Genomic DNA, 18,511 nt, shown 5'->3' with positions numbered 1-18,511 from the left:
ACAATACAACCACCAGTTAATTGCATGTTTACGATTTGCATTTGGCTTTGGCTGCAAGCCCTCCCCAACTCATGGCCCAATCCTAAACAGGTCTACTCAGAAGTAAGTCCTATTTTGTTCAAGGGGGCTTACTCTCAGGGGCTTACTCTCTCTTACTGCAGTTTGGTGCAATGAGGTTGCAATTGGGTTTTGGCTGCATTTGGTTGCCAATTGCAATTCGGCTTTGGTTGCACTTGGTGCAAGGAGGCTTTTCCTTTCCGGTTGGTTGCTGGGTGCCTTTTCGTCTGTTTCCGGGCTGTGCTAGAGCAATCCCCTTCCCCTATGGGAACAGCCGCCCTCGGTGCCCTTCCGGCTTGCGAGGCTGGGCTTCCCATCGCCCCGTTTTCCCCTTGTTCCTTTCACCGTCCCTGGCTGCAAACGTCTCTTCTGGGGGACACTCCCCCCTGCTCGCCCATGGATCCACCCGGCCAGCTGGGGCGAGGGTCCCACGGTCCTGATCACGGTGACCCCAGCCAGGTACGTTCTGCCGCGCTTGGGCTGCGTCCCTGTGTGCTCTTTCCCAGGAGCAAACCCTTTGGAATTTGCTTTCCAATAGATATGCATGCGATTGTCTGCACACTGACAGCCCAAGCCTAGGCATGTTTACTCAGAAGTAAGTCCCATTGGAGTCAATGGGACTTACTCCCAGGAAAGTGTGGATCGGATTGGGCTGCCAGTGGGGAGGGGTCTTGAGCTTCTGTGCTCCCCTGGAGCCCCTGGTGTTGGTACATGTGGAATAATTAGAAGTTAACTGAATGATTTTGAGTGATTTTCCTTCTCTCCCAGACAAAAGACAATTGCTTTAAGCCATTTCTGCCCAACGTTGCATACACGTAACAGGGATAAAATGTGTACACCTGTGGGCTGGGCAAAGATGGGTTGAATACACCCCCTAATTTCCTGGTGGGGCAAGTTAGGCAAAGAAGTGGTGAAATTCCAAGCCATTAAGGCAGTGATTTTCAGTCTTTTACAACTCAGGGCATACTGACAAGGTGCTAAAATTATCAGGAAACACCATCAGCTTTTTGGTAATTGACAAGGCACACCTTGCTGCTGGTGGGGGGTTCAAATCCCCCAAGGGCCCTAATAATAAATGACCCTCTCCCAAATTCCCATGGCACACCTGCAGACCATTTGCAGCACACTGGTTGAAAATTGTTGTATTAAGGCATGGATTCCCCCCAATCGACCCCCCCCCATATATCTTTCTCTGCAATTAGATATATTGTATATACAAGGGGTACATATACAATATGTCAGTCTTGCTTAACATAAGAGCCACATATAATAAACATCATGTGTTTGAGAGCTGCAATACTTAAGCAGCATTCAAATTCTTAAATGTAGTTATGCACCATGAACATTAAAACTTTTTAATCTAGGAGACTCTCAGTTTATTCTTGGCAAATTATAAAGCTTGAGAATGTCTTATTTACCTTTTATTTTAATTGTGATGCAAAAAAGAGCTCAGCCAATGTATTTCAAAGAGCTGCACATTATGTGTCAAAGAGCCACATGTGGCTCATGAAACACCAATATGATCCAATGACTATACTTTGAACGTATCCAATGAAAGAACATAAGAAATTGACACACTATAAGCATTTGGTAGTTGCAGTATACAGTACAGCTGTTGTACTCTCCAGTAACCTTGCAGGCTCTTTGCAGGATTTGAGTGGAAGTGGGTGTAGCATCCATGTACCAGCAAAAATGATTAAAATTTGCATTAATCATCCATTAGCTGTGATGATCCTGCAAGTAGGATCTGTTAGGAAACTAGAATCCTCCACTTGGAGCTTCTACAAAAATTAATGTGGGAAGATAAATACTGGTGTAGTAATGTGTATTTCTTTCTTCATCCGCATGATGCTAGCGCCCACCTTTTAAGTCTTCAAATTGCTTGTTGTTAAAAAGAATAGTTCTTTAGGTATGTCCAGAAGCAGGATGTAGGGCTCTTTACCTTGGAATAACAAGCCCTGTGCAAAATGCTTTGGAGACTGTTATTTCAAAAGTGGTTTAGTGTGCAGCACCAGGCACTGCTGTTAAATAATAAATTAAAAATTCAATTGGGCATTGGCTGTTTTTGGTGCATGGAGTTAGTTGCATGGTTCACTTTTGCAATATGGCACAGGGCTGTGCCTAAAGTGCCCCCCCCCCCATGGTCTTGAGAAACTAGAGAAATCTTATTAATAATAAATGCATCCTCCAAAGATAACTGTCTTGATTAGTTGTAGCAAAAGCAACTGTCACAGACAGGGCACAACCCTAACCTGGTCTACTCCGGAAGTAAGTTCTATTTTGTTCAATGGGGTTTATTCTCAGAAAAGTGCGGTTAGGACTGCAGCCCCAGATGACAATCCTATACACACTTTCCTGGGAGTAAGCCCAATTGACTATAAAGGGACTTACTTCTGAGTAGAAACGCGTAGGATTGGGGTCTTAAACTACAATCCTGTAAACACATATTGGGAGTAAGGTCCATTGAATTAATGAGACTTCTTGTTGAGTAAATACACATAGAATTGTACTTTCAATAAATTAATTGTGGCATAACCATTTTGTCTCTAACCATTTTATCTCTCTCTCTCTCTCCTGCCTCTCCCATACTAGAGCACATGTCCAAGGTAGCTCGCAAACAATAAAATTTTCATTACATAAAAACAATAAATAAAATAATAAAAAACAATTAAACCTTTGGGGAGGGTAACTGTTTAAGACATAATAAAGCAACTGAACAGAAACACTTATACAGAGGCACAGAGAGACACCATCCCATGGCCAAAAAGCCGCAAGGGAGGTGGTAGTTCTGGCAGGCAATTCCATAACTGTGGCAGCACTACAGAGAAGACTTGTGTTGCCATCCCTCTGTATTGGGGCAAAGGTGGCACTTGTAGGAGAGCCCCCTCAGATGTGGCCTATAAACAACTTAGGACGCAATCCTAACCCCTTATGTCAGTGCTTTCCAGCACTGACTTAAGGGCAATGCAGCTCTGAGGTAAGGGAACAAACATTCCCTTACTTTGAGGAGGCCTCCGTGAGTGACGCCCAACTGCAGGATGCAGCACGCATCCCATTGGTACCGCTATGCCAGTGCTGGAAAGCACTGAAGTGAGGGGTTAGGATTTCGCCCTTAGTCAGTGACATAAAGGGGTAGGTGTATACAGTATATTGGGCAAACATTGGGGGAAGAAACTTGACAAATGTCTCCAAAAGATAAAGAAATTGCAAGAGACTGAAGACTCAATCCTGTCTAAGTTTCCAGCACCGGTGCAGCTGCAGTGCAGCCCTGAGGTAAGAGAACAAATGTTCCCATTACTTGAGGAGGCCTCAATGACTGCCCCTCCACTGCAGGATGCAGCACACACCCTATTGGCATGGCTGCACCAGCACTGGAAAATTAGATAGGATTGGGCCCTAAGGCTGCAATCCTTAGGACTGGGACTGTGAGTTAAGTCCCAGAAGTAAGAAGTTAAGCTTACTTCTGATTGAACTGTACAGGAAGTATTTCCTATGTGGGTAAAAAAAAGACCTCTAACAACAAGTGCTTTTTGGGTTTTTCGGAAATAACATGCACACTTGGTAAATGTTAAGCAAATATTTCTTTTGAACATTTTGTAGTAATGCTGATGTACTTTGCACATTGACCTTTAATGTTCAATTTTTTTCTAAATAAAGAGTCAAATAGATATGACTTACATACCAACAGAGGATGAAAGGAGAGTCTTCAGAGAATGCAACAATGAGAGCTTCTGGTATAGATGTAAGTGAAATAATATTTAATGCCTGTATAGGACTTTCTGTGTATGCAAAGCACTTTGCATGTACTGTATTATCTTCCTGTAATCCTTAAAACAACCCTGTAAGGCAAATACTAATCTCCATATTAGGGTTGGGGGGCTGAGGCTGAAAGGTAGTTGCTTCTCCAAGGCCACCAAGTGAATTCATCCCACTCTCAACTCGCAGCCCAACCCTATGCATTATTCAGAAGTAAGCCCCACTGAGTTCAGTGGGATGTACTCACAGATGAGTATGTATAAGCCTGCAGCCTCAGCCTCATACACCAGCTCTTTGGTGAATGTGCCAAGAAATAATGTTTACATCTTAGCAGCTCTTGTCTTGCCATGGTTCTGTTCAATGAGGGTCCAGTTCTGCAAAAGAATAGCACGGCTTATACCATAATATTTGTGCTTTTTACTGAGCTTACTGATAGCCTGTGAGGAAAACAAAATTTTTTGCATAATTCTTCAAGTGTGTGATCCAGTGCTATGTAAAGCCACTTTCTTAGGGCTTCAGTCACAAATTCCTTGCAAACTGACCTTTCACAAAATAACTGATTCTGCTTGGGGAAAGTCAGTGTTGTTGTGGATTCAGGATTACCAAGATACATTGTTTCTCCAGGCCGACTATACTTCAGAATCTCTAATGTTTTTATAGGAGGTGCTAGGGTATTTTCTTGTGACCTGAGATTTAATACTGATATGCACTTCTCACATCACATCTGTCCTGCTTCCTATTTGTATCCCATCCTTCTTCCAAGATGCTTCTGAGGGTTACCCCATTTTATCATCTTAATAACCCTGGAAGACTGTGAGGCTTTGAAAGACAACAGCTGGTCTAAGGTGACCCAGTAAGCTTGGTAACCTGGCAGGAATTTGAACCAAAGTTTCCTCAGTCCTGTTCCAAGGCTCTTTCTGATTACAGCACACCAATTCCCCTAGAGTTATTGGTGTCCCTAAAAATATTTCTGCACACTTTCTCTGCTTGCTAGCACTGTGGTGCTTTTGGCAATGGTGGGTGTTCCCAGTGCAGTTGTGCTGGCACATATATCTATGTGCTGGTACAGTATGTAGTTTTAGCTTATGATTTTGCCCACCCAGGATAATGAAAATATATCATTTTGTCCCCCAGCAACCTGCAGCTAGCACTGGAAGAAATGAATATAGTTACCTGTGCATTCTTGAAGACTTGAAACTGCTAAATGAAAGCTGGGATTATTAAAGAAGGAAGTGTTTGGGCTGTCCAGTTATGCTTCAGGCTGCATATAGTTCATTCATCTCAATGGCTCTGTATTACCTGATTAAGATATTTTTGCTGAAGCCTCCCCCCTGTAAAAAGGCCCTTTGGCAGGTTGTGTCTGACCGACTCTTTAGTTGTGAAAAAGATGTTGAACTCTACTCTCCACCCAAATAGATAATGTCTCTTTCCCCTCTTCACAGCCCTGCCTATTTCTGCTGTTAGCATGCTGGTCACTCAGATGCTAATTAATAAAGGTAAGTTTCAATCATTTTTGATTGAATTTGGACTTCTGAAACATACAAGCTTTTCAAAGTATTTAGAAACCTGGTGGTGGGAAAGTGATAAAAAATGTTGTGGGGAGGGAGAAAAAAACCATTAATAAAGATTGCCAGTTCCTATATGAACTTGTTCAAGCTCTTACATGAGTATCTGTGGCCCTACACGTAAGTTTCCGTAACCCATTTTTACCCATCCCACAGGTGTACACATTTGGTCCCTGTTGCATATATGCAATATTGGGCAGAAATGACTAACTAAAATTTAGTTTGCTGGGATCTCCAGAGTCTTTTCAGTGGCAACACATTTTTGGAACTCTGTCCCCAAGAAGATTCATCAGGCGCCTTCTTTGCCCAGCTTTACATGTTTGTTGTTCAGGGAGGGACCATTGCTCAGTGGTAGAGCACATGTTTTACAGACAGCAAGTCAATCCCTGGCATTTCCAAGTAGGGCTGGCAAAGACCCTTGTCTGAAACTCAAAAAAGCAGCTGCTGGTCAGTGTCAGGAATCCTGAGCTAGATGGACTGATTCAGAATAAGGCAGTGATGAGGACACTGTGATGAAGACATTCTTATTTTGCCCAGTGTTTTTGTTCTGCTGCTGATGGTGATTTTAGAGTTTAGAGTTTTTTTTAACAGCAATTTTAGTGTGTGTTTTATCATTTTTATTCTTTAAAATGTGACTACAATCCTATCCATACTTTCCTGGCTTCATTGAACACAGTTGGTCTTACTTCTGAGTAGACTTGCACAGGAGTGAGCTGTGTGTTTTCTTGCAAAAAGTAGGTAAAATATCGACACATGCAGAAACATAGAGTTGGAAGGACCTGAAAGGTCATCTAGTCCAAACCCCTACATAGCAGGAAATCCTCCTAAAGCATCTCCAGCAGGTGACTGTTGAGCCTCTGCTTGAAGATCTCCAGTCGGAGGGGAGACATCACCTCCCTTTGCAATCTATTCTGTTGCCAAACCGCCATTATAGTTAAAAATATCTTCCCCATGTCCACCTGGAATCTCCTCTCTTGCAGTTTGTATCAATTGTAGGGGAACTTGGCAAAATTCAATAAAAACTTGAGTAATTCAACAGGTTTGGATTGAAGATTTTGGCTGTAATCCTATGCACACTTTCCTGGAACTAAGTTCATTGTTATAGTTTTAATTAATATTTTTGGCTAGTTATGCTTTCTTCTTTCTTCTTTTCAGGAATTCTTACAACTCATTCAAGGTTTGGCTCTCTTCCAAAAGTTGCATGTGAGTTTTAACTGTATTGCCATTTATAGTTAATGGATCACAATCGAGATTTATGTTATACCATCCTTTGCAAGAGGGGTTCTATGTTTTTAACAGTTGTATAGTGGGGAGGAATCTCTAGCATTTTGAAATTGTGATTTGTGTCCAGATAAAATACGATTTCCTGACAAAAAAGGAGTGCTTGAGGGAATCACTCAGCAAAGACAACTGTATCGTGAATGTGTAACAATTGTGCAACTATCAGAGGACATTTGGTTGTGTAGGAAAGACCATGCTTTTTACTGGAAATGCTCCAAACCAAGATTTCTTAGTGATTTAGCTAGTGAGTTCAGCTCAAGATATACAAAATTAATGATGGTTTGTTTTGCAGGTGTTCTTCCTCCTCTAAATAGGCCTAGGGATAGAAAAACAAAAAGTTGTAGGGGAATGAAGCAGCACAATGAAGTTCAGTCACATGTGGCAGCCCATGGAAACAAAGCCTGCCCAATGGCCTCTACTAGCACCAAAATACACGCTAAGTAAATGAATACACCTTTATTTCCTTTGATTCAATGAAGATATGGGCCCAATTCGGATGGCACTTCAAATGTCTTATAAGTCCCATGCGATAAAAGATACATGCGCTTTGGGAGCACGCACTTAGCCTCTCTTCATGCGTCTGGGGAATTTGAGGTGCTTAATCATATGAACTCTGAAGGCCTTAGGAGTGGACCTCAACAAGTGGGAAACCCTGGCCTCTGAGCAGCCCGCTTGGAGGCAGGCTGTGCAGCATGGCCTTTCCCAGTTTGAAGAGACACTTGGCCAACAGTCTGAGGCTAAGAGGCAAAGAAGGAAGACCCATAGCCAGGGAGACAGACCAGGGACAGACTGCACTTGCTCCCAGTGCGGAAGGGATTGTCACTCCCGAATTGGCCTTTTCAGCCACACTAGACGCTGTTCCAGAACCACCTTTCAGAGCGCGCTACCATAGTCTTTCGAGACTGAAGGTTCCCAACTGAAATCATATGAACTACTTCTTCATATGTGCAGAAGTTGCTTTACTTAAGATTTAGCAAAAATTCTTAAAGATTTTTGCAAAATTAGCAAAAAGGGAATGACTGGGATACTTGCACTCACTGGACAGCATGTCTTTTGTTGCATGGGGCTGATCGGACATTGAAGTATTGTACTGAATCTGAGATTCCAGAACTGAACCGAAATCAGACTGATATGAATTGAAGTGGATTAGGTGCCAGATAGGAACCTAATCTAGTACCAGTGAAAGCCATGGGAGGCAGCCATCATTGATTTGACCAGGAGCAGTTCAAATTGCAGCTATTTGTGAGTAATTGACAGTTCACACAGGACCTTTAAAATAAGCAACTCTTTATAAGTTGATAAGCAAGTTGATAAGTTGATAAGCAAATCAGTTTTTGCCTGATGTATCTGATGACCTATTTGCCTTATCCATTTTATAAAACTTTGGGTTTATTGCCATGTAAACAGAAGGAGGGGAAAAAACCACCCTATGAAGTTAAGAATTTCCAGTTCTCTAAAGATTTGTTTGGCTTTGCATATGCTTTATACCACTTATATATTCTCTTTAATAAGTACAAGAGTACAATAAGTACAAGAAATGACTTAGGGCCCAATCCTATCCAATTTTCCAGCACTGGTGCAGCCTCAGTAAAGTCCCAAGATAAGGGACCAAATGTTCCTATACCTTAAGGGGGCTCTGTGATTGCTGCCCCACCACAAGATGCAGTGCATGACCCATTGGCACAGATGCACCTTACTTGGCACAGGGACTTTACTGAGGCTGCACCAGTGCTGGAAAATTGAATAGGATTGGGCCCTTAATCATGGTTTGCATTTCTTTGTGATTAAGTTGCTGGCGTTTGTGGCTACATCGCTGGAAAGATTTCCTATATGAAGACATGCCAAGAGAAGTTTAAGAGGCTGGAGAATTCACCCCTGGGAGAAGCTCTGAGGCAACATAGGCCAATTCCGCCTGAGTAAGAAATCGTATTTACTCATTTAAAAGTTAAAGCTTTCTAGAAATTCATTTAAATATTAAAACTAGAGGTAGTCCTGGGAAATCTTCCTGCAGCAGGTTATTGTATAACTCTAGAAAATAATTGTGCTTTGTATACAGCTTGTAGTACCGGCCTGAAAATTTTGAGCACTTTCATATGAAAAAGGGCAGTTTTGTAAGCTAGGGCAAACTAGCTTTGATAGTGAATACCATTGGGTTGTGTTTGTATACCACTGACTTTTCCATGGAATATAAAACACAAAATGAAACTGCTGAGTATTTGTGGGCTAATTGGTCAAAAAGGAATCTGGACTGAGATAAGAGGAAGGTGGAGAATATCTGGACATGATCCAGCCATCTTCTTACTGATTTTAAGTGTGACAGATTTGCAGCTCAACCCTACCCAGAAGCAACTCCCACTATGTTCAATGAGGTTTACTGCAAGTACGTGTGCATAGGATTGCAGCCTTAGAAGCCTGCTTCCCCACTGAAACCTACAGTAAGTGTTTGGTTGGAACATGTCCTGTGTATTGGAAACAACATTTACTAAAAAGCAGAGGGAAAAGTTGATGGTGAAATCTGGGCTGTGTTAAATGAAAGTCAGGTTCTACTTGCTTTCTTTGTACCTTGAGAAAATCTATAGTAGGCACAATCCTAACGCATTTTCCATAAGGGCAATGCAACATTTAGGTAAGGAAACAAACATTACCTTACTTTGAGGAGGCTTCCATGAGTGCCCCCCAATTGCAGGATGCAGTACATGTCCCATTGGCATAGCTATGCCAGTACTGTAAAGTGGGTTAGAATTTGGGCCTAAAGCAGTTAAAAAATAAATGAGTTTTCCACATTTTTGTTAACTGTTTCCTATAACTGAAATTACACAAAGTCACATGGAATAAAAACTTCACCATGTTACATCACTTGTACTAACAAAATGAAGATAGTATTGTGTAAAAATCCAGTCTGTTAATGCCATGTATTTGAAATTTTGCAAATATTACTTATGTTCTTTTTGCATAGGAAAGCAAGGCTTAAAAAAAAATTACACTTTAACCAAAGGACACTTTATGACAGAGTCAAATATCTGATACTCTTAATTCTTCTCTGACCTTCTTCTGACAGACTATGGTCGGCTGAAGCACATGGAGTACAGTCCAGTCCCTTTAACCATAGTTAAAGGAACAGGATATAGAATTGCATCTTCCCTCCCCCAGCCTTTTGCTATTTGCAAATGAATTTCTCCTGCTGGCCTTCATTGTAGTTAAGACATATATTGGTACTGATCTAAAACTAAGACAATGTGAACCATGGTTCAGTTTAAACTAGGATTTGAAGATAGTTGAATTTGAACCTTGGTTAGCATTAATCATGCTTACATTGATGTGAGCTTAAGTTTTAAGGGGAGGTTAAGGTTGGTGGAGGGTGGAATGTACCCTGGTGTGGGGGGAGCTAGGAACTTTATGGCATGTTTGTGACAGCATGCGCCGACACAGCAGTCATTGCACTGGTTCTGGGTAAGTATAGGATTGTGCCATTAGCATACCTACAAATAGTTTTGAATTAGTTCATTGTTTATTGAGAACAGCTAGGTCACATTGTTTCTCAACCTTTGTTCCCTGCTGTACCACTTTGCATGGTCCACCTATTGGAAGTATCACCAGAAGTAACTGGTGAAGACTTCAACACCAGTTACTTCTGGGTTGGTAGGTCAGATGCAATGTGGCAAATACTAGTAAGAGGCTCAGGGCAGATGGGAAGGCTTTTCTGAGAGTGCAAAAAGTGCATGCTGGAGCTTTTCCGCCAAATCAATTCTCCTTTTCTACCAAGCCAAGCCTCCTACCCATTTGTCACATTGCATTGCTGGTCTCACTGTCAGGTGGTGGGTGCTCAGGGGTCCCGCAAGTACCACTGGACACCACCTCAAGTACCACTGGTGGTATGCATACCACCAATTGAAAAACACAGAGTTAGGATAAATGTACCTAAAAGATGGAAAGGCAGAAATTGACTTGTTTTTGAAGAATGGATATAAAGTGTTTAGGAAGTATTCTGTGTAGTAAAATTAACATCTTTGGTACTGTAACAACAAAGTAGAAAAAAAATTGATAAATTTCTATCTGAGATTAAATAAGCTTATAACGTAATGTACAAATAAGAATGCGTCTGTGGAAATACTGACATTTTAAGATGGATATACTGTTGAGAGTATTTTTCTTTTAGAAACTGAGCTAGTACTTAACCTCTGTTTTTTATTTTGTTGCTATAGTGTATTTAGTGATTTTATGCTGCTTTATCTTGCCTTAGAGGCCTCCCCCCAAGTGAGATACATAACATAAAACCACTGTTATCTCAAATTAATATAATGATTAAAAATTGCATTTGAATAACCAACTGTGACTCCTCTTTTCAGATATTATTCTCAAAAGCCAGGATTTTCAAATGTGCCTTCCCAATCGCCTTTTGAAACTTTTCCAGAAGGATCATCATCTGCCACTTACTCTGGTGATAATCGTGGAATGACAGATGTTCGCTCCAAGTATGAACCAATCCCATTTAGTTCTTCCATGAACGAATCTACTCCTAGTGGAATAACAGACAGTATTGCACAAGGTAGAGTTTTTCTTAAATTTTATAGTGGTATCTCTTTGGTCAAAAACAGAATACTTATAATGATCTTACTTTGTAGACTTGTAGGTATAAACTTTTCAGTTGTAAAAAGGCAGCTATTATGATGCAATTGTGCATTATCAACAAAGAGTATCAAACAAAGAGTATTATCAACAAAGAGTATCAACAAAGAAGGTGTAATTGGAAGTGATACCCATCAGTTTATTTGCACAAATGATTGCTTATATAAACAAGCTAGTCATTTGAGCAGGGTAACATTGGATAAGCATAATCATGAAAGTCCCAGTGGCAGCTTCTGTGAATGAGGTGTAACATGGGTTAGGGGTGCAATCCTGTACACACTTTCCTGGGAATAAACCCCATTGGTTACAATGGAACTTACTTCTGAATAGACATGCATAGGATTATGTTGTGGAAGACCTTTGCTCATGGAACTGGAACTTCTGTGTCTCTGATAACACTAAACCAGTGGTTCTCGAACGTTTCCAGTCCATGGCTCCCCTGATCCTTGTGGCCATTGGCCGCGGCTCCCCATTACATCACCTCACCTCAGTTACCCCCAAAATGGAGATGAAGATTAAACACTAGAAACAAAAAAACAGCTGCTAGCACTCTGAGGCTGCAATCCTAACCACACTTACCTGAGAGTAAGCCCCATTGAACAAAATAGGACTTACTTCTGAGTAGACCTGGTTAGGATTGTGCCCTGAGTTTGTTAGCAGCACACCTGGAGGGGTTTGGAAAGGGAGGGGGGAAGTTATGAGTTTGCTGGGGGAGGGGAAGACTTTGTCTTGTGTGCATCTACTAATTGCAAACTGATGCAAACTGAGACCCAGAGACTGTGGCTGCAATCCTAACCTCACTTTCCTGGAGTAAGTCCCATTGAATACAATAGGACTTACTTCTGAGTAGACCTAACTAGGATTGTGCCTTTTGCCTTATAATAGCAGCTAACATGGGAAGTAACCCCCCCCCCCAAAAGGAGGCAGGAGGAAAAATGGGGGTGGCTGAAAAGGAATGGCGTTTTTATTTTTTTAATCCATTTTTGGAGACAAAGCCATCAAGAGTGGCTTTTTTTCTTTTTTGAAGGGGGAGGAAAAAGAGAAGGTTGAGGATCCTTGGTTAACCTGACACAGACTCCAAGCCTATATAGGTCTACTCAGAAGTAAGTCTCATTTGAGTCAATGGGCCTTACTCCCAGGAAAGTGCAACTAGGATTGCAGCCACACAGAGCAAGATTCCAACTCACCCCCGAAATACATGCTCACCCACATACACCCCAACATGCAGGTACCCCTATTCCCCCCAGGCAAGATGGAGGGATGAAGGCTGGCATTTGGATACCCCCCCCCCAAGAGCAGGCTAGGCTCCCTCCTTCTCAAGTGGAGGAAAGCGCTGCTTCCCTCCCAGTTTGAAGCCTGCCAGGAGCACACCCTGTGCGGATGAGATGCAGCACCTCCTCACTCTTCCCTCCTCCAGCCTTGACCAATCCCAGGATGCCCAGGGTGAGGGGCACACTGGGAAATGTAGTCCTTGGGGCAAGGTTGCACATGGAGAGAGTTCCATGAGATGCAGCACTTCTGCCTGCCCAGCCAGCCTTCTCTGCCACCTCCTCCCACCATGTTTCAAACTGCCCCACCCACCTCACCTCACACTGCTCCACCCACCTTGTTCTCAGCCTCCGAAAAGCAGCAAGTCAGGAGGCAGCCAGCGCAGCTGAGCTGAGCAGAACTCAGCAGCAGAGCAGCTGCCAGCCACCTCTCTTCCTGGGATGCCTGGCGACGCCCCTGGAGGCTAGCCACGCCTCACTAGGGAGGCAGGATGCACAGATTGAATACCGCAGCACTAAACTATGTAAGTTACATGGCTCAGTCATCATCCAGTGCCAAAACGGAAATACAGGTTGAGCCTACCTATCTGTGGATTTTGTATCCACCAATCTGGCTCAACACAGGTCCCTGGAGCCAGTAGCATAGCTAATCATCATGTAGCTCAGTGCTAAGCTCAAAATGAAGCCCCAGTAGTGATGTCACAATCTAAAGCAACATCACATCAGGGCTTTTAAAAAAGGGAAAATTTGCCTCCTCTCCCACCAACTTGCTCTGCTGCTTCTCCCCAGCCAGTGGCATAGCTAAGGCATCTATCTGCTACCTGGAGGTCAAAGAAGATTTTGTAACCCACCCTCCACAACAAAATTAAATTTAATTTAGTTGTGTTTTCATTTTCTGGTTAATTGATCATAACTATTTTATTGGATACAGATATTCTAGTGTGGTTTGTTTCATTGCATTCTGCATTAAATTACCATTCCAATGATATAACATGATTGTATTATTTGTACATACCAAGGTTTTCACAGTTTTGGCCACTAGTGTCAAGTTCAGCTTGTTGCCCCCCTAAAACGTGCTGCCCAGTGCAGTTGCTACCCCCTTAGCTACGCCATTGCCCAGAGCTGTGCTCCAGTCACCTCCAGAGGCTCTTCTGAGGCCATGGAAGCCTCACCCTTCTAAGGAAGCCTTCTAAGGCCTCTGGGAAGCCTTAGAAGGTCACTTCCTGTTTTGATGCAAAACTGGAAGTGACGTTTAAGGCCTTTGGAGGTCCTGGGAGGCCTGGCCCAGCCCTCCAAATGTTACTTTCAGTTTTGACATAAAACCTGAAGTGACCCTACACATACCAAGGCACTACCTGTAATTGAGTCAGAACAACTGAACAACTGTCTTTCTTTAATAACTTGTTTGCTTATGGTAATATAGACACATTTCCAATTTCAAAAACTAAAAAAGCTAAATTGTTTAATGCATCTCATCTGGCTTGCGTCGTCTCGCGGGGTGGTGTCCTGAGGATCAGATGAACACTAGCATTGACATTGAAGTATATGAAACTCATATACCGTGGTGTCACTAGAATTTGCGTCACCTGGTGCGGGAGGCCTGCACATCACCCCAGGCAGTGGGCAGGAAAACGCCCCAGGCGGATGTGGTGATGTACCATCACCCTGCCCCCACCAGTTTTTTGGCTGTACCTTTTGTTAGAACAGCTATTTCAATGTGGTTTGTTTCATTGCATTCTGCGTGAAATTACGCATTGATTGATATATAACATGATGGTATTATTCCTCCAAATTCTGATTTTAGTGATTTTGAAAACTTGTAGAGTCACACCACTCACACACACCCCTGTGTCAACTTATTAACACCTTATTGCAGCAGTTCTCAAACTTTTAGCACTGGGACCCACTTTTTAGAATGACAATCTGTCCAGGACCCATTGGAAGTGATGTCATGGCCAGAAGTGACATCATCAAGCAAATTAAAATAAATAATTAAATTAAAATAAAATAAATAAGGGGGGCCAGTCCTGTTCCACAAGTGAATCAACTCTGAAGTAAGTCCTGTTGTGGTCAATGGGGCTTAGTCTCAGGAAAGTGTGGGTAGGATTGCAGCCTGTGACCCCAATCATATGCGTGTCTATTCTGAAGTAAGTCCCATAGGGGTCAATGGGGCTTACTCTTAGGAAAGTGTGGGTAGAATTGTAGCCTGTGAGCCCAATCCTATGCATGTCTACTCTGAAGCAAGTCCCATAGTGGTCAGTGGAGCTTACGCTGTAGCCTGCCTGCAATAACACAGCCCCCAAAAGAATCAGTGAGATTTCCAGCCCCAGTTTAAAGTTCTATTTCAAGCATATCAAGATAAAGACCCACCTGGCTTTGCAAGTGCAAAATAGAAAACATGCCCCTTACCAGTTCATGCCACTTTTTTGTCCTTTTTAGTGGGGGGGGGGGAGGCTGCCTCTGAACATTTGTTGCACTCCAGCTCCATCGGATTGGGACCATTCTGGTATCCTCACATTCCCCTTTGCCTAGCCTGACCACCAGCCAAGGCATGCCTGCCTACTCACGAGTAAATGCAACATGAGGCTGCTTCACTTTCCATAGGGCTCCATAGACTTGCAACTGGGAGGGGGGACCTCCTTCTCCATGTTTTTGGGGGCTGCATTCATTGGATCAGGACCATTCTGACGTCCTTGGAGCCTCTCAGCCTGCCTTGACTAAGGCAGGTCCGCCTACTTGCAAGTAAATGTGGCCACGTGACTTTGGTTTGGGCTCAGACTTGCAGCTAGGAGGGGGGAGCTTCTCGGGTGTTTTTGGGGGGCTGCATTCATTGGATCAGGACCATTGTGGTGGTGTTCGATTCCTCTCAGCCTGCCCCTTCCGATGGAATATGGCAAGTATGCCTACTCACGAGTAAACACATGATACAGCTCACTTTCACTTTCCATAGGGTTCCATGCATTTTTTCCTTCTGGTTTTTTGGCCATAACTTTTGAAGGAAAGGAGCTATTGCAATTCTTTTTTGCACTGCACTCCTCTGGCCATTCCGCATCCAACAGTGTATGGCACGACACGGTGGCTCCTAACACCGCGATTTTAGCACTTCACCCCCCCAGGGCACGTCCCACTGGCGCGTCACCCGGTGTGGCCCACACACCCCTAGCGACGCCAGTGCTCATATAGTGTTCTATACAGTTAGAAAAATAAGAAGCATGGGGTTTAGGTCTTTAGCAAAGCTACATTTTCAAAGCACTTCAGTCCACAGGAATGGAGGCTCAAGAATAAAATTTCTTTTATGAAAAACTTTCATCCAAAATCAGTTTTATTTTATACTGAATGTGATTTTTATCTGACTTATCCCTTAAGAACCTATCCAATTGATCGAAGAAAGTCCAAAGCGAAAAGGAATTACATATGAAGAATTAAGAAGTAGAAATAGAGAGATGTATGAGGCAGGAGTAACACAGAAATCAGAAGTTCCATCAAAGTCTTCACAGGACAGACCATTAAAGAAGGAAGGTAAATTATCTATTGAAACCTTTGGTAATAGTATCTGTAGCAGCTGCATCATGGGGATGGATGTTCATATTTCACCTTGTCTTTCTGCTAGAAACTCACTGCTCTTTAGTTAAATAGAGAGTATTCCATTTACTTTTCATTTGTTAATTTCCGTTTGTTGTACTGGCCTGCTTAAACACAAATTGCCTTAGTTTTATTTGAAATGTCCATCTGAGACATTTTGTAGCTATTTGTTGATTTAATGATAATTGAGTTTCCAGTGTAGTTTTAAGTTATTCCTGACTTCTTCCTTGGTGGATAAAGATAATATACTGAAAGAATATATGAGTGCATTACTAGTGTTCTTGCAAGGAAATTGGAGGCAAGTGGGATAGGTGCTGCTGTAAAGTATATAAACAATTTACTACATTGCAGATAAACATGGATCACAGTCATTGGCCAATAGGAGATAGTAGTAAGTGATTCTATAAACAGGTACTCTATGGGTTGCTTTCATCCAAGGACAGGTTCAAACATTGTCATTCACTGATAAATATGCATTGTTAAACATATTTGGAAATAGCACTCAAAAGTCAGATTTCATAACATGATGCTTTTTAATAAAGGCAATTCATATCCAACTGAGAAGAGGTTATATACATGTGAATCAGATCATCAGTGTAACAGAATAACTGAAGAAAAAAATCAGATTTGTAAACTACGCAAAACCACACGGAATTACAAATACTACAAAAGGCAAGATTAAGATAATGAACCTAATACACTGGAGACAGAAGAATGCATTCAATCAGAACATGACAAATACACATTGGAAAGAATTCTAAATACCTGAATGAAAACAAGGAAGACTGCTTGAACACTAGTACCTTTGAGCCCTTGTAAGCTGAATCTGAGCAAGCCCGATGGGGCTTGAGTTAACCTGGGATAGGGATGCAAATCCTGTTTCAGGTTGCAGTAAGAGAAACATTGGGTTATATCCAAATAACATTAATCCTAAAAAAGCACTGTTGAAATCAGTAAGACAACTGATTTAGACAATTTAGAACAATGTAAAATACAAAGATTTGAAACACGTGAGCAAAGCATGAAGGGAAACTCAGTGAGTTAACTTACAAAAGAATAAACCTAGTGAGGAAGGGTGATGTAATTAGTAACGAATATCTGAAGGGGTGGTAACAGAGGAAAAGGATGATCAGAAAGGGAAACACAACAGAAAATCAGTTTAGAGCTGGATAAGAAAATTGGCAATTCAGTATCTAATGCAGGGGTGTCCAAAGTTTTTGCCAAGAGGGCCACATCTTCTCTCTGACACTGTGTCCGGGGGCCAGGGAAAAAAAAGAATTAATTTACATTTCAAATTTGAATAAATTTACATACGTTTAATATATTCATTTATATAAAGATGAACTTATATGAATGAATGAAGGTCTTGCAATAGCTCAAGGCCTATAAAAGGCCTTGCACAAAAGCAAGGCTGGCCTTTCCTTTTCTGCTGTTACTGCATCACAGATGTGAAACAGCAAGCAGTGGAGGGAGCCCTAATCCCACAGCTCACATGAGAGGTCAAACAGTTGCCCTCACGCTGAGAGCAGTTGCAACTGGCCAGTGTGGGCTCCAACAAATCACCGGAGGGCCAGAGGCTCATTGGAGACTGGGAGCTCTCTGAGGGCCGCATTGAGAGGCCTCGAGGGCCGCAAATGGCCCCAAGGCTGGGGTTTGGGCACCCCTGATCTAATGCTAAGGAAAAATGTAAACCCTCAGTTTTAGGAGAAAATTGGTTGAGAATAATCCTTGGGAACCTTTCATTGTAGGGATCAAACTAAACGTGAACCCAAAGGTCCCTTTCAGTTCTGTGTTCTTTTAAGAGATCTGCATAATCAAGGTATTCTAGATCAGTTATCTGGAATCCGCTGGCTCTTTTAGAAAAGCTTATGGGGGGGGTCTTGTCTTTCAACAAGCTTATGAATACAAAGCATAATCCAAAGGATGTGCCATTGTTTTCTTCTGTTCACCGATCTACTGGAAGGAAACAGCACTTGGCACTAATCTTGAGACTTTTTCTGCTTAGGAAACTGTATGGGGAAAACAAAGTGAACTTGACTACAAAGTGAAATTATTTCATTTAGTAGAAAACACTGAGAATATGTTGTATTTTGCCTTTCAGTGCACTTCCCAGGTCTGAATTTCCAGGCATTGTGTTTACATGTAGGAAAAGAATTTTTTGAAACAATGTGTGCATACAAAAGGCTACAAGTGATATACCAGTATGGAGGATAGGATATTGGGTCACACTGTGGCAAAGTCAATTAGTAAACTGAATGATGAGTAGGATTGCCTGAACAATGTCTCTTCTTTTCCCCCACTGCTGGCAAACTGGCTTATTTGACAATAGTCTTCCATATCAGCTTAACCCTGCAGATTCCTCTCTGTGTGCCATGG

General features: G+C 42.2%; 2 protein-coding genes across 2 annotated transcripts in view; one reads left to right on the top strand and one right to left on the bottom strand.

Moving 5' to 3' along the window:
• Positions 1-297: 297 nt before the first annotated feature.
• Positions 298-18,511, top strand: part of OCIAD1 (OCIA domain containing 1) — an 18,654-nt gene continuing 440 nt past the window's right edge. The window contains exons 1-7 of the mRNA XM_066632137.1: positions 298-516; positions 3,715-3,799; positions 5,256-5,309; positions 6,534-6,581; positions 8,449-8,575; positions 11,006-11,205; positions 15,920-16,072. Of these exons, the coding sequence (XP_066488234.1) occupies positions 322-516; positions 3,715-3,799; positions 5,256-5,309; positions 6,534-6,581; positions 8,449-8,575; positions 11,006-11,205; positions 15,920-16,072 (862 nt within the window). The 5' untranslated portion in view covers positions 298-321. The remainder of the gene's footprint in view (positions 517-3,714; positions 3,800-5,255; positions 5,310-6,533; positions 6,582-8,448; positions 8,576-11,005; positions 11,206-15,919; positions 16,073-18,511) is intronic.
• OCIAD2 (OCIA domain containing 2) overlaps positions 17,809-18,511 on the bottom strand; it is a 14,361-nt gene continuing 13,658 nt past the window's right edge. Inside the window, exon 8 of the mRNA XM_066632138.1 lies at positions 17,809-18,144. The gene's annotated coding sequence lies outside the window, so the exon portion shown is untranslated. The remainder of the gene's footprint in view (positions 18,145-18,511) is intronic.

This window comes from Tiliqua scincoides, chromosome 6, assembly GCF_035046505.1.
Source record: "Tiliqua scincoides isolate rTilSci1 chromosome 6, rTilSci1.hap2, whole genome shotgun sequence".
Classification (NCBI taxonomy): domain Eukaryota; kingdom Metazoa; phylum Chordata; class Lepidosauria; order Squamata; family Scincidae; genus Tiliqua; species Tiliqua scincoides.
This window is presented reverse-complemented; position numbering and strand designations above follow the sequence as displayed.